This window comes from Amblyomma mixtum, chromosome 3, assembly GCF_055824585.1.
Source record: "Amblyomma mixtum isolate Tamu chromosome 3, ASM5582458v1, whole genome shotgun sequence".
Classification (NCBI taxonomy): domain Eukaryota; kingdom Metazoa; phylum Arthropoda; class Arachnida; order Ixodida; family Ixodidae; genus Amblyomma; species Amblyomma mixtum.
Window position 1 is genome coordinate 219,273,259 of NC_143014.1, and position 16,452 is coordinate 219,289,710.

The window sequence follows — 16,452 nt, forward strand, 5'->3', positions numbered from 1 at the left end:
GAGACGGTGGCGCGTTGCAAGTCATACTGCGTGCTATATATAGTACGTGGATGGTAATTGCGAGCTTGTATCGCTTAATTTCTAGGCAAAGTGGTTCAGTCCCGAACAGTGCTAGCGGTATAAGAAAACGGAAGAACACAAGAGTCCAAGAAAAACATGTTCAGAATTTATTTCTTTCCTCATCTCGATATCACCTGATTCTCAAGCAATATCTTGCTATAGATGTTTGCTGTGCTGGTTGGTTGGTTTATGGGGTTTAACGTCCCAAAGGGACTAAGGCTATGAGAGACGCCGTAGTGGAGGGCTCCGGAAATTTCGACCACCTGGGGTTCTTTAACGTGCACTGACATCGCACAGTACACGGGCCTCGAATTTCTCCTCTAAAGAAATTCAGCCGCCGCGGCTGGGATCGAACCCGCGTCTTTCGGGCCAGCACCGTAGCCACTGAGCCACCGCGGCGGCTATAGATGTTTGCTAATATCACAAATATTAATATTGCTTAGAGCGTGAGCTGTATCCTACACCACTTAGCCAATGTTCACGTCGAGCATGATTAGCAAATAACAGATGTTGGGTGGGCCGACACGTCCCCCAACTATTCTTAAATTTCATCAAAACCTGGACAAATGTTAAGCAGCAGAGGAATTACGATTGCTAGCATGACACGGAAGCTCATAGACAGGCCAATTCACGTTTTATGCTCTCTGTTTTACTTCTAACGATTTGCGGGCACCTGCTCATCCTCATTTTCTGTCCAACTTTGAACCTATGAAAACAAATTAAGTTCTATCTCCCATCTCGGTCTCATCCATCATTTACAAAAGTGTTTTCACCGAAAAAATATATACAAAAAGTAGATAGTCATACACCCTAACTGGTGGATTCTATCATATTAAAGGCCAAATCTTTGTGCCCTATACACCTATGAAGATCACCTTCTCTTAATAAAAGCCGAATATATGGATGATAATTTTGGTTTTCAAGTTGCAAGAATGACAACTGTCATGGCCATGTCAGCTGGAATCGCTCTGGTCACTCATTAAGCGATACAAGCGAGCAAAATGTTTAAGTGATTAGCTTGGCGTTAAAATCGCCCCTAAGGCCACTATTCAGAATATGACTTATTGCGAATGAACATGGTTAGTTTCCGACTTCTCCGTGGATGGACCTCTTGTGCCCGCCTGATGCACTCGATTCCGCTGCGTAGTTTTTCCTCTTCCGGTAAAGATTCGAAAAGCCGACTTGTCCAGGGTTGCTGTTGGGCCCTCGCACATCAGGAACGTCAGGTACGCAAGAAGGAGGCTCCAAGTCAGCACCCCAAAAAACAGAGTCACCTGAAGTAAAATCGGGTTTTCGTCTTACTCACCAACACAGCGAGACCACGCAGCTCCTAGAAGAGACTCCCGAATGACAGTTTCCCCCACCCCCTCCCACCCAATCTTCACGCTAAAAGTTGAAGCGTAGTAAAAGATGGTGCGCATAAGCGCAGCCATGGAAATCACTGACGTTAAATTGTTTACTACTCGCAGCAAAAGAACGCATTCATATATAGGTATTAGGCGGTAAATACAACATAAATGTTCTTATAAGGCAAAAGAGAATGCTAGCATGTATATTTTCCATTCCTATAGCGCTCAAAGCACGAGCGAATTCGGGAATACCTCCTCTTCAGATTTTTGAAGTTAAGGAACTGCCTAATCATATGCTGGTATGCCTTATTAAGTTGCCCGCTATCAGCCCAGGGCGAATCCATACCTAGTTAGCAGCCCAAGTAATTTTTCTTCCTCTTTTTGCTAGTTTTAGGCTCCTTGACGGTTTAACCATGCTTCTTTCCCATGCTCCTCTAAGTCCACCTATTTAACATATGCTGTAACTGTAGGAGATACGGGAGCTATTAGGCGCACATCCACAACACACGTGCGACATAGGCGTTTAGCTACGCACTGTACCATGTACGCCATTCTCTGACAAAAATTTTGAAAATTGGAAAATTGTAAGATAGTGTTATGGGAATATTAAAGGTAATGGTCCATTCTTCTGATATGTAGCAAAATCTTTCTTTTGCAGTGTTTCCATTGGTCGCATCGAACAGTTAAGACTGCCATAGAAAACCAATGGGGAATGCTCTTGACCATAGCAAAAACGTTAATAGAAAAAAAAATGAAAGACATCCATCGGGTGATGTGCGGATATATTGATTGTGATAGTGAAATTTTACATTATATGAAAAAATTCCCTTCATCAATGGTTTCCCGCTAAAAAATGCTTCTGTCCAGAACTGTTGGGTACGAATGAAAATTAATCTCTAGAGCTGGTTTACTCGTTACCTGTTCAGGTAGTAATGCAGATTTACTTCTTCGAAGGAACGCGGACACAACTACCGCTATCGCCATCTTGTGCTTGTCTTTTCTAGTATTTAATCTATAGATTGCAAAGCGAATTGTCATGTCTAATGACCATATTTCACGGCGTATTTCTGCGGAATACAAATTCATTTCATCTTCACAGGATAACTTCATGTCAACGAGAGCTAAGCGTGAGGGCCGCGATTGCATCGAGGAATCGAAATCTGGGTTTCAGATGGAGGTTTTTATGTTTTTGTGCGAACAGGCAATACTCGTGTCGTATCGAGATTAGCTGAAGAAAAGAATAAATACCTTAATAGGCCTTAGGGTGGTGAACCAGAGAGCCCCGAAAAGAATTTCAAGAAGTTTTCTATTGCTGCTAATGTGTCATAATAAATCATTCACGTATTTTTCTGGGGGTATGCTTTAACAGATATATCTGCTTGTGTAGGGGGTGGTGAGTGGTATCTTTATAGTCCAAAAAACTTTGTGCTTATGCTTATGCTGTAAGAGTTGCCGTCTTAAAGAAATTCTTTTTTTTTCTTTTCTAACGTTTAGCAAAGTGCACAAGGCCAGGGGCGGCCACCTGAGTGAAGTGCGAAGCGTATAGACGTTCCCTGGACGCATGCAGCATGAGCGTGATGAAAGGAAAGTGGATGAGGTAGACGCCGCATGAAAGCTTGCTCAGTGGCACGAACACATTCCACGACAGGAACCTCCCGAAAAGTCCTGCAAGAACAGAAAACTCGTTGTGAGGACATTACTAAGTGAAATTAATCACTTGTCTTGCTTAGCAACTAAGCTAAACTTTACATGGCGCATTCTGATACCACGATGGTTGTGAAGACGTCTGTAGCCGTAGAGCAGTCAATTCTAATCTGCCCTGCGAGCCGGACCCAATTGCTTACTTAAAATGAACCACTCCATCTCTGCACATGCCTTTATTATATAAAAGCTGCCAGCGCCTTTGGCGTTCAACCATGCTTCGTGTTCTGGTGGTCGTTGTTCTCGCTTGGAGACATCAGTCCGGCCGAAGAAGCAGCTCGCGACCATAAGTATGCGTTTATCCCCTGTTACCTCGTCTCAAAGACATGTTCAGCTATAGGCGTCATCCAAAATTACAGAGTACGACACATTATGACAACATGCGTTCGAGTGCAAAGCCGTTTCGTTTCTCACGTTTCTCACAGACTCCCTAATCTCTGGCAAAGCACTTCGTATCGGCAAAAAAGCATTTCCGCATTCTTTGTCATAAAAATCTCGCACCATTGTTGAATGTAGCGCTCCCGAAACCAGGCCAAAGACCGCATTCGCGAAGGTGTTCGTCAGCGTGAATTGTCTAAGTGACACCTTGGCTACTGAATATTTGTCTGCTTGACTACCCAGAATGCCGCTGACGACCATAATTGTGAAGGGTTCCAAACGTGACAAGCTTTCCAAACTCGACATGCTGACAAAGTCAAAGGTTTTACATAGCCATGCAGTTCATCACAAATATATTGTAACACTCTTACCACCTCTGCCCGTGGAACAGGCAAGCGTGGTCCAGGCAAGAAAAATTGACCAGAGGAAGCGGTCACAGACGGTTGCCACCATTTTCACGCGTAGGGACGTGGGATCCGGGCTTTTGTACCAAGGAAGTTTCATAAAGACGACGCCGAGGTAACAGCTGATCGCTACGCACCATCCCGCTAGTCGTGTACCCTGGAATAGGTTAAAAAGAACGCAGCAGATTTAATGGCCCATAATGCCATCCTCTCACAGTGCAGTTAATTTTTATCTCACTTTTTCTACTCCCCTAAACTTCGCAGCCATGCGGGACGCTAAATTGGAAGCCCAGGTGCAGCAAAGGCGCTGCATGCAATCATCCGTCGGTATGGTGCGTAATTTTTTTCTGTTGGAAAAACTTTAGTCTATTAAGAGAGCCAGTACAAGAGCTTCAAGACCGATTACTAAGTTCATTGTTTCGCTTGCAATGAGCCGGATAGACAGCATCTATCTTTATGATTTCCACGGCAAGTGTTAATTTACCAAGCTTACCGATGTTCCTGGCAGAACAACGTTTGCTGCCGCCTCCTCGGCGCTCAGTCACCGTCTGCAATGAATCTCGAATGAAAGCTGTTTTTAGGGATGATTTCTCATGACGCTAGAAGTATCTTAAACACATTTTACAGCATTAGATGGGTTCAGCGGGCTCTTGGAAACTTCTCTCCATACCATGAGAGCACTGATGAGAGCACTGACCAACTGAAGAGGAACGAATTCATTGCAAGACGGGGAGAGCGTGCGGTGCCTCGCAGAGGCACTGCGTAAGAAAATCATTGCCGCTCTCTGGGAAACATGCAGTACACGAAAATAATCCGGCTGCATTTGTCGGCACTCAAGCGTCACTACAGAGTAGATGACCGGAATATCGAAAATTCCACTCGAGTATTTTAGCAGACGTGCATCTTGATGAGTGCTTCGCGCCTTCACGAAAGAGCATAAGCTGATCCCTGTTGCATAATGAGACGAAATGGCCCTCAGATTAGACAAGGTGAACTCTGGGGACCTGTTTAGGACACCATTACGGGTTACAAATCCTGTATTATTCGACTGCTGGAATCGGCGTCCGTAGACAACATGGATTTTTGTTCATTCACAAAATAGGCAACTAAGTTTTAATAACATGAGGAAAGCTTGAAGTGAATAAAAATTTCTAATTTTCTTCTCATTAAGTCACTAGCAGTCGCTATTCGAGATCTAGAAGCATGGTACCTACGGTTCGGCATGAGGAAGTGGTTGCAGCACAAACCATCCTTTAAAAAGGGGTAACTGCGCGTTTAAAGTGCGCCTCGGCTGAGTCTAGTGAATCACAAAGCTACAATGTGCTATACATAATATATTTCGAGGTTGTAAAGAACAACCTCTTCCGCTACACTGGCGTACCGCTGGTGAGCGTGGTACAGTCGTGAAAAATATGAGTGGGGAACACAGTTGGAGCATTCATTTATTGATTACTCCGTTATTATTTGTGACAAGCGCAGTTTTTCTCTCTCTTTAACTAGTTTTCGTCTCCGCCAACAATATCCCAATGTCGTTGTGCAATTTAGTAGAGAAATAACCAAGAAATGTGCAATTTTCTGTGTGAAGTTTGTTCCCTCTCATATTTTTCACGACTGTACGCAGTCGGATACAACTCAAAAACAAAGTGGAGTATGCCCCTCAAAGGAGGCCATGCAGCCAATTGTGTCGACCGATTGTACTGACGTCCCCGTTAATCCTGACTTGATGACAATCGGGAGACAGCTGTGGCTGCTGGACCTCCTCTGAGGTCTGCTGGACTTTCGGCCTCTAATTGGATGAATTGTTGCTCAAGATAGATTAAGATCTTGCCTTACCGGCAACCCATTCTGCGGAACAGGAAATGACGCATTTAATTGGAGAACGCTCACTGAACTTGAAGATGGGGGGGGGACTCCCGCCGACACTAAAGGGCCGTAATATCTGGTATGGACGTTGTGAACTACAAAGTGGAGAACGTAGTTGGCGGAACTCAGATCGCTATCTTTCAAAACTTTCGAGCCATGCTCACTACGAAAGGCACTAAAAACTGAAGCCAGAGACCACTAGCGCTCCCTTTCACAACGTCCAGTGATGAAATGGACGCGCCGGCTATGTAAAAGACGCCCATTAATAGCCCGCTATCCTGACTGCCATATTACGCTCTTTCTCCAGCCATTCGTTTCTCTGCGACTAGCAAAAATGTTCGGTTTTTATATTTTCTTGCACTAAAGCCCCTACTTTTTATAAGGGCCAGCAGTGGGCAGGTGCAGTTTGGGCGTGCAAGTGTACCTGTGAAATGGGATCGGCCCTCCTCTAAAGAGGTAAAAAGGAAGATAGTTTTCTGAAGATCATGATCACCTTACGAGAAGGAGGGCATGGTGAGGTCACGCCTGCGGATAAAAAGACGAAATCGCTTGAGTGCGACGCCTGTAACTGTAATTCCGCGGTATTTTTTAAATCCATACACCCAGCAATGTCATGTTTAAATTCCATTAAAAAAAAGCCGAAATATGCAGATTTTCTAAGATATGGGCTTTACAGGCCATTTAGCGCCTTCAGACGAGTCGTCCTTGTTGTCTAGTGGTACTAAAAATATTGAAATGGCTTGCGTTGAAAAAAGAATACATACATGGGAGAAAAACAAAACTTTCAATTGGCCGTTTCCGACACGAGCTCATTCGCTGTTGTGCAGACCTGGTGGTATTGATGTACAGCAGACGTAGTCAGTATTACCGGGAACCTGCCAGTGGTGACCGCAGTAAGGGTCCAGCTTTGCACACAACTGCCGTGATAACCAACAAGGAGCATGAGTCCATGGTAGAGAGAGGGTGTGGTTGATGGTCCTTTGCGATCACAAAAATGAACAAGGGAGGGGAAAACCTCAGGTTGCTGGAGCCAACGTTTCGACAAGGGGACTTGTCTTCGTCTGGGCAAAGCGTTCATCATTGGCAGGGATTAAATAGGGCCTTCGCTCCGAGGAGGAAGGCTCCGGGGGATGGGGAAGGAAAGTGGTGTGAGAGGGGATGCGTGTCAGGAAGGGGAGGGAGGTGAACCTTGATTCGTTAAGCTGCAATAGTGGAAAAACTTATATCCGGGGGGTGTGTAATGAACAAAGGCTTTGAAGTCAAAAGAAAACATTCGACAGAAGTCTGTCTGGTTGGGAAATTTAATGTTAGGAGAAGGTAAGTGACGCCAACCAAGTAAAATACAGGAAAAACACGACGTTTCGGGACCGGCTCGGCCCCTTCTTCACGGTGTGACTACGGGCGAGCGCAGCTTGGCTTTTTAAGCCCCTGTGTGGAGGACCTGCGGGTCAATGGCCGCAGCCCATGGACGTAGGATGAGGGGAGAGTCCCCAGGGAACGATTAACATTCTCTCGTGTTTGCTGTATGTGCCACGACTCGAGTAGAAGCCTCCTGCGTGGGTTAGCTTCCGTTTCCAATACAATGGTGCTGTCGAAGTCAATTGGGTGGTCACGCCCTTCACAGTGTTCGGCCACGGCGCTGCGTTGACGATTCATGTGACGGACGTCCGCTTTGTGTTGGTTCATCCTTTCCGCGAAGTTCTTCGTTTCCCCTATGTACGACGCCGGGCAGACGGAACACGGAATTTTGTACACGACGCCCTGGGCCTTTTCTCTGGGCTGCCGGTTTTTTGGGCGGGGGAGAAGGCGACCGATAGTGCTGGTCGGTTTGTGCGTTGTCAGCACCCCTTCTTTTCCGAGAATGCGACCGAGCGTCTCGCTCACGCCTCTCACGTAGGGAATGCAAACACGTTTCCGCTTCTGGCATGCGTCTGAGGAAATAATAGACCGGATTTTGTTTTGCCTTTCTTGCTTCCTGATAATGCGCCGGATGAATGAGCTTGGGTAGCCGTTCTTTTGGAGGTCAGAAATGACTCGGTTCTTCTCCTTCCTTTTATCTTCACTTGAGGAACATATGGAGTCGGCTCTCTTCAGTAATGACGTCACGACAGATGCTTTGTGCGGGATGGGATGGTTCGAATCGAAATGTAGGTACCGTCCTGTGTGGGTTGGCTTCCTGTGCACCGAGGACTGCAGGCCTTTGTCGTGCCTTGTAAGTAGGACATCCAGAAAAGGCAGGCTGCCCTGCTGTTCATGTTCAGCAGTAAATTGTATGGCCGGTTCAACTGAATTTAGATGACTCTGGAGGTTTTCTATCTCTGAGGTTTTCACCACACAAAAGCAGTCGTCTACATAACGGAGGAATAACTTTGGCTTGGGATTAAAGGAGGAGAGGGCCCGGCTTTCGACGTCTTCCATGGTTAGGTTAGCCACTGTGACTGAAATTGATGCCCCCATAGCAGTTCCGGTTGTTTGCTTGAAAAATTCTCCGTTGTAGGTGAAAAAGGTACTGCGCAGACAGAGGTCGAGAAGGCGACATACCTCATCGACGTTGAGTGGAGTTCTCTCGTGCAGCGTTTGGTCGTTTTCGAGTGCGCGGCGAGCGACGGACACAGCAAGGGGAACCGGTACGCAGGTAAATAGCGACACCACGTCAAATGAGACTAGGCTTTCGTCTTCCTCCACGGTAAGGTTCGAGACAAGTTGGACGAAATGCCGCGAATTCTGTACATGCGTGGGTGTTCTGCCGGCGAGCGGCGCCAGTACCTTGTGCAGGTAGTCAGAGAGACGTCGCAGAGGAGACAGGGTGAAGTCTACAATTGGCCGAAGGGGGACGCCAGGTTTGTGAGTTTTAGGTAGCCCGTAAAAACCTGGAGCTGAGCCGTTTCTGGAGATGAGGCGGAGGTAAAGCCATTTGAAATCAGGATGCCGCTTGAACATCTCTGCCAGGGTTTTGTTGAGTGTTGCCTGAGTGTTTGAAGTCGGATCCTTGCGAACCTTCTCATACGCCCCACTGCTCACCTTGGTGTCATCGCCAAGGTACCCCCCAAATTTCCGAGCAATCTGTCTCAACTGGAACGAAAAGCCCTACGCGGTCTCAGGGACGACACCGACATCGTCATACTCCCGGCAGACAAGGGCAACTCTACAGTGGTGATGGACCGACGCGACTACGAGGAGAAGGCGTCAGCCCTTTTGAGCAGTGGGGCGTATGAGAAGGTTCGCAAGGATCCGACTTCAAACACTCAGGCAACACTCAACAAAACCCTGGCAGAGATGTTCAAGCGGCATCCTGATTTCAAATGGCTTTACCTCCGCCTCATCTCCAGAAACGGCTCAGCTCCAGGTTTTTACGGGCTACCTAAAACTCACAAACCTGGCGTCCCCCTTCGGCCAATTGTAGACTTCACCCTGTCTCCTCTGCGACGTCTCTCTGACTACCTGCACAAGGTACTGGCGCCGCTCGCCGGCAGAACACCCACGCATGTACAGAATTCGCGGCATTTCGTCCAACTTGTCTCGAACCTTACCGTGGAGGAAGACGAAAGCCTAGTCTCATTTGACGTGGTGTCGCTATTTACCTGCGTACCGGTTCCCCTTGCTGTGTCCGTCGCTCGCCGCGCACTCGAAAACGACCAAACGCTGCACGAGAGAGCTCCACTCAACGTCGATGAGGTATGTCGCCTTCTCGACCTCTGTCTGCGCAGTACCTTTTTCACCTACAACGGAGAATTTTTCAAGCAAACAACCGGAACTGCTATGGGGGCATCAATTTCAGTCACAGTGGCTAACCTAACCATGGAAGACGTCGAAAGCCGGGCCCTCTCCTCCTTTAATCCCAAGCCAAAGTTATTCCTCCGTTATGTAGACGACTGCTTTTGTGTGGTGAAAACCTCAGAGATAGAAAACCTCCAGAGTCATCTAAATTCAGTTGAACCGGCCATACAATTTACTGTTGAACATGAACAGCAGGGCAGCCTGCCTTTTCTGGATGTCCTACTTACAAGGCACGACAAAGGCCTGCAGTCCTCGGTGCACAGGAAGCCAACCCACACAGGACGGTACCTACATTTCGATTCGAACCATCCCATCCCGCACAAAGCATCTGTCGTGACGTCATTACTGAAGAGAGCCGACTCCATATGTTCCTCAAGTGAAGATAAAAGGAAGGAGAAGAACCGAGTCATTTCTGACCTCCAAAAGAACGGCTACCCAAGCTCATTCATCCGGCGCATTATCAGGAAGCAAGAAAGGCAAAACAAAATCCGGTCTATTATTTCCTCAGACGCATGCCAGAAGCGGAAACGTGTTTGCATTCCCTACGTGAGAGGCGTGAGCGAGACGCTCGGTCGCATTCTCGGAAAAGAAGGGGTGCTGACAACGCACAAACCGACCAGCACTATCGGTCGCCTTCTCCTCCGCCCAAAAAACCGGCAGCCCAGAGAAAAGGCCCAGGGCGTCGTGTACAAAATTCCGTGTTCCGTCTGCCCGGCGTCGTACATAGGGGAAACGAAGAACTTCGCGGAAAGGATGAACCAACACAAAGCGGACGTCCGTCACATGAATCGTCAACGCAGCGCCGTGGCCGAACACTGTGAAGGGCGTGACCACCCAATTGACTTCGACAGCACCATTGTATTGGAAACGGAAGCTAACCCACGCAGGAGGCTTCTACTCGAGTCGTGGCACATACAGCAAACACGAGAGAATGTTAATCGTTCCCTGGGGACTCTGCCTGGCTCGCAGGACTCTCCCACCTCCGCACCCGAGGCTGAGCAGGTCCTCGGGGCGCTCGAAAGGCAGGGACCCAGCGAGCCGGCAACGGCGAGCGGAGACCCGCGCCGAGTAACGGCAGCCTCGTAGACGACGTAGGCCCTCGTCGGGGCGCGCGAGCGCCCAACTGCAGGCACAAATAAAGTTTACTCCAATCCAATCCAATCCCCTCATCCTACGTCCATGGGCTGCGGCCATTGACCCGCAGGTCCTCCACACAGGGGCTTAAAAAGCCAAGCTGCGCTCGCCCGTAGTCACACCGTGAAGAAGGGGCCGAGCCGGTCCCGAAACGTCGTGTTTTTCCTGTATTTTACTTGGTTGGCGTCACTTACCTTCTCCTAACAAAGGCTTTGAAGGGACGGCGACGGGGGGAGGCGCTGTAGGACCTGAAAAACTCAGATAAGAGGATTAGTCAGCGTGGTACAGGGAAATGAGAAGAAGGCAAACAACATAGGCTGGCACTGGAAGGCGGAGTATTTCCAAGGAAGGACAAGGCAGGGGGGGGGGGGGGGGGGGAGGGGAATGGCTCGAGTTCAGAGAAAGCCAAAAAGGTGGGGCGGAGGGGGTAACAGGAATGTCATGGTTTCCGAGAACTGATAATAGGGGATTAGGAGAAAAAAAAAGGGGGGGGGGGGGGGGTGAGTCACAGGGAGACGGTGAGAAGGCCGGAAATGTGGTGGAAGATATGATGTGGGAAGGGTGCAAAGAGCGATAGTATACTCGGAAGTACTTGTATTTGGCCGTGTTGGTTCATAACTTTTCAGGAGGACACAGGGGCGCAACAAAAAGCCGGACATAGAAGCAGACAGCCGCCACGGTGGCTCAGTGGCTATGGTGCTCGGCTGCTGTCCCGAAAAACGCGGGTTCGATCCCGGCCGTGGCGGTTGAATTTCTTTGGAGGAGAAATTCGAGGCCCGTGTACTGTGCGATGTCAGTGCACGTTAAAGAACCCCAGGTGGTCGAAATTTCCGGAGCCCTCCACTACGGCGTCTCTCATAGCCTTAGTCGCTTTGGGACGTTAAACCCCATAAACCAAACCAAACCAAACCATAGAAGCAGACAGGGACAAGCCCTTGTCCCTGTCTACCTCCACGCCCGCGCCCCCCATCCCGCCCCTGTGTCCTCCTGAAAAGATAATATACTTATGCGAGGTTCTAGGAAATGGTCTGAGCACGTGCAAGACATTTGTTAATTTAAAATTATGCTAACCCTGGAATGTACCTGAGAGATTCCAGGTGCTTTTTAAAAGCGAAGGAAGCCCTGTCCTTCCGAGTGATATCTACATAAATCCGATTACGGAGTGCTCCTTGCGTTTTTCAAAGAGAGCTTCAACCCCAAATTTTGTGCTGCAGGTTACAATCATCGGGAATGCACCTAAACGGCGCTTAAATTCGTTAATTGCCACTTACCGTCGACATTTTCAGACGCCTGAAGTCGTCCATGATAAGGAATGTTATGCAGCCACTGAAGTAGCACACGGCATGATAGGAAGGGCGTATGTAGTAAGTATTCAAGGTCTTCAGCAAAACGCTGAAATAGAGGAGGACAAGGAGGAGTAAATAATACAACATGTAAAATTACACCCTCTCAGCATGCACTGTCGCTTAAACCTCAGGGAAGCTTATTTTGAGCCATCGTGTGCGCGCGCAGCCAGACTAATACTACGCAGGCGCCTCCATCTTAATCTACTTGATGCGTTCCTTTAGATGAAATACGAAAGTTTCTTGCATTTAAACTCGAGCGCTACGGCAGCATTTGCTAGCATTGTATTCACTACCTACTAATCTATGCCACGTAAGTTCTGAAAAGGGTTTAATCGCCAAAGCGTGCTCCGTATTATTGTGGTCGCGATTGTACGCGATACCCCATTCGCTTATGAAAGCTTCCTTCGTTTTCGGCGCTTTTAACGTGACCAGCCCAGAGAAACATGTACAATGCAAATCTCCTAATGTAGCTGGCACGAATGTGGCGCGTTTTTTGTGGAGTATCTTGCGGAAGAAAATAACAAAAGCTTGTTTTCAAGCACTGAAGCTGTTGATAACATGGCGGAACCAGCCATTAGATAACTCGGCCACGGCGCGCGAATGGCTGCAGAGATGGGCTTGGGTTTATCTGGATTGGCTTCCAGCACGCGAGAGAAGTTAAACATTTCATGGCAGAAGCATCAGGCGCAAATGCCACTCTGCGGACGATGCGTAAGGAGCTGTTCTGCGTAATGGGAGGAGGCCCTGACCAGCGACAAAATGTAACAGCAAGCCTTGATCATCCAGCTAGTCCACAAGTCAGCTGTTCCCAGCGGAGCCCTGGACTAGGGGCTCCGACCACCTGGCTCCTGAGAATTAAACTACTGTCATTAAAAAAATTCTACCGCTCTCTCTTATCATGCTTCTACAGCTTGGTTGAGCAGCAAGGCTGCACAGGTGAAGTTAACAAGTTCACAATAAGTGTTTTGACTGTACAGCAGGGATCCGGCGGAGAACAAAGACACTCATTTCACAATTCATGCATGGGTTCCACGTGTGCAATAGATAACAGGTAACACGCTCACCTAGATCTGAAGTCGGGAACCATCATGAAAGGCATAATCTCGGAGTCAGACACAGTCCAAGCTGAGATGAAGCAGGCCAGCAGAGACAGCGCGGCCAGCGCTCCTAGCGTCATTGCTTTCCGGCTGTGAAGCGTTCGGGCGATGAGTAATGATACAAAAGGCAAAGTTTCATTCATTTTTCATTGAACACAATTTCTGCGGGACACCAACCTTTGTATTTTGTTGCACCGAGATTTTACGGCCATCGGCCATGTGTACTAGGTGGTGATCACGTAGCAGAACTGCATGACTTCTATCACACCACCAGCGACCGGTCATGAAAGTCAGTGACAACGTAGTCCAGTCACGTAAGCCGATGAAATATGCGACTACCAATCAGGATGCACTCCTACCTGAGATAAGTTGGTGCAATACCCCTGGCGCTTCAAATGTGTTCGCTCGTCGTTAACCATCTTGGAGGTAATGTTTATATAATTAGTGAGTATGGTTGCAATCCGTACCCTACTTTCTTGGCCTTATTTGTGCTCGTCTCAGCATTTATATGTATAAGCCACCGTTTTTACCTCGTTCATATTTTCTACTCCATAAGACGCTCTTCAGAAGACGCGCTCTTTTACATCACTATAATCGCGTTTCCATCATTTTTCGTCGTTCTTCCAGCTGGCACAGCTCTTAAATATTTACTTTCTGGCCCAAATACTGTTGCTGATATTTAACATGAAATTCTGAGTGCCAGACAGTCGCAGCTAATTCAAAGCAATTGCCATTCGTTCGCGCGTTGAAGGGTCCACCTGTCAGGGCAAGCTATTGATAAGTTCGCGTTAAATCACCGCTCGTTTTGCGCATTTCTTACATACTTAAAAGATGCACACGTAACAGACTATTGCTCCAAAGCACTTTCTAAGCAGCGCTATCTGTAGTCATCAAGAAGACGTACCATTGTCGCGAATCGGGTGGACGCGTCCCCGACTGCTGGAGGGGAACGCTTTCGCGTGCAGGTTCGAAGAACAACGGAATAGAATCAAACAAAACTAAACGAAGCCGCGTTTATATTTTAAAGGAAAGGAGCCAATGAAAGGAACGAAAACACCAAGGAAAACACACGCTAGGCACGCGTAAAACACGACACATAAAAAGGAGAGAGTTCACCGGCTACACAGCGTCCCAGGTGGTGCGGGCATGCCTTGCAGGTAGCAGAGACGCGGGTTGGCGAGTTGTGATGCGTCGCTGGCGTTGCGTTCAGGGAGGTGGTGGTAGAGCGCCAGGAGATGAGGGACGGAGATGACACGGGAGACGCTGATGAACTCTTGTCAGTCGCCGCCAAGAACTGGGCAGCTGCAGCAGGAGAACTGTAGCCGGGTCCTGTCGATGGCGTTCCGCAAACACCGTAGGCTTGTGCAGCTTATCCAAGAAAACCGTGGCAGCAAAGTGGCGATCGCAGTAGGCCCGCGTCGTTGATTCAAGGGAGGTCCACGGCAGCACAGACCCAAAGTCTGACGGCTGCCACCTCCACGCTTGAATGAGGCTTAAAGGTTTTGCGTCGGTGATCCAAGGGAAGCCATTGGCAGCTCGAACCCAACGTCCGACCGCTGCCACTTCCACGCTTGAATGACTAGGCTCGTGCTGCGGTGTCTTTCTCAACACCTCGGTTTGCTGACACGTAGCTCTACGCTCCTCGTGCCTGCCTCGCGCACACCACTCGCACGCGCACACGCGCAACGCGGGGCTGGCACGGACGGCGCTCCGCTGTCCGACGCACCACTGCCAACACGCCGCGTTCCAAAAATCCCTCACCAGTGTGGTGTGTACATCACATATGCCCCCCCCCCCCCCCCCCCCCCCCCGTTTCGGAAAAGTTTTTTTCACAGAAAAAACTGCCGTCGGTGCACACAACACTTCTGTTCATGCAGTAAACAGACAAGTTAGATTTCGCCGAAGTCCACGAAGGCACTGTACACAGTCACACATGGAGGCACATGGAAACGCGCACACAGGGGTCAACACATGGGGTCGAACACTATACATCTGGCAAACGCAAGATGAAAACTATACAAAACATCAGAGATAAACTTTAAACACGTCTATACCATACAAGTGAATATGTACGCACTGAACAATCCATAACCTGAGAACGAAAGAAGAAGAAAACAAAGCACAACCTCTACTACAATGCATTTGCACCGATCAGAAACACCGGATTACAAAGCACTGCACATTGGGCATCACCCTCTGGTAACTCACAAACAACTCATGCAGAGAGCGCCTACGTTTTCGGAGCCCTTGATATACTCTACACGAAACGTATACTCTTGCAATATGAGGCTCCAACGCAATACCCTGCTGTTCAAGTGTTTTGCTTTTGCTAAATATTGCAGGGGTTGGTGGTCTGTCTGAATGATGAAGAATGTCCCGTACAAGAATATGTGGAATTTCTCCACCGCCCATGCTATCGCCAAACACTCGCGTTCGATCGCTGAGTAACGAGATTCGCGAGGTAACAACTGTCGACTCGCATATGAGACTGGGTGGAGGACTCCATCATGCTCCTGCAGGAGAACGGCACCTATGCTGACCTCGGAAGTATCTGTGCGAAGCACAAACTGCTTACCGAGAACTGGAGCTCTTAATACGGGCCTGGAAGTCAATGCCTCTTTGAGCTCGTCAAACGCGGTCTGTCGCTGTGGTGTCCAAGAGACAAGGTTGCGTTCCATTTTGCACGTCATCTTCACGAGTGGTTGGACTTTGTGCGCATAGCCAGGGAAGAAATCGCGGTAGTATCCGGCGAGCCCTAAAAAGGAACGTACTTGCTTCTTAGTCTTCGGAAGCGGCACGTTGGCAAGCTTTTCTACCACTGTTTCCAATGGTCGGATTGTTCCTTCTCCGAGCTGATGTCCAAGAAAAGCGATGTTAGTCACTCTGATTTCAATTTTCTGCGGTTTGATCGTGAGGCCGGCTTCGCGCACCCTGCTAAATAACCTGTTTAAAGTCAAAAGATGTTATTCCTAGGTAGAGGTCGCTACAAGAATATCGTCGATGTAATGAACGACATTGTCTAACCCTTGTAACAGAATGCGCATCAGGCGCGTAAAGATAGCCGATGCTGTCTTAATGCCGAAGGGCATATAGACGAACTGATAGTGACCGGATTGGGTAGAGAACGCTGTTTTGGGTCTCGATGCTTCCTCCACAGGTACTTGCCAATAGCGTTTGGCAAGGTCAGATTTTGAAAAGTAACCCTTGGTTCCAGCCTCAGTAAATATTAAGTCTCTTCTTGGAATGGGCTCTGTATCAGAGACCAGAATATCATTGATGCGTCGAAAGTCGATGCAGGTCCGATACGTGTTGTCTTTCTTTTTAATCAGAACGAGCGGGGAAT

The 16,452-nt window shown here is 48.4% G+C and overlaps 1 protein-coding gene across 1 annotated transcript in view; it reads right to left on the minus strand.

Annotated features, from left to right (window-relative positions):
- Window positions 1-1,101: 1,101 nt before the first annotated feature.
- Window positions 1,102-16,452, minus strand: part of LOC149353726 (nose resistant to fluoxetine protein 6-like) — a 55,430-nt gene continuing 40,079 nt past the window's right edge. Inside the window, exons 11-15 of the mRNA XM_089575852.1 lie at window positions 13,077-13,199; window positions 11,938-12,058; window positions 3,860-4,049; window positions 2,932-3,074; window positions 1,102-1,334 (exon numbers count right to left, since the gene is read on the minus strand). Coding sequence (XP_089431978.1) covers window positions 1,122-1,334; window positions 2,932-3,074; window positions 3,860-4,049; window positions 11,938-12,058; window positions 13,077-13,199 — 790 coding nt within the window. The 3' untranslated portion in view covers window positions 1,102-1,121. The remainder of the gene's footprint in view (window positions 1,335-2,931; window positions 3,075-3,859; window positions 4,050-11,937; window positions 12,059-13,076; window positions 13,200-16,452) is intronic.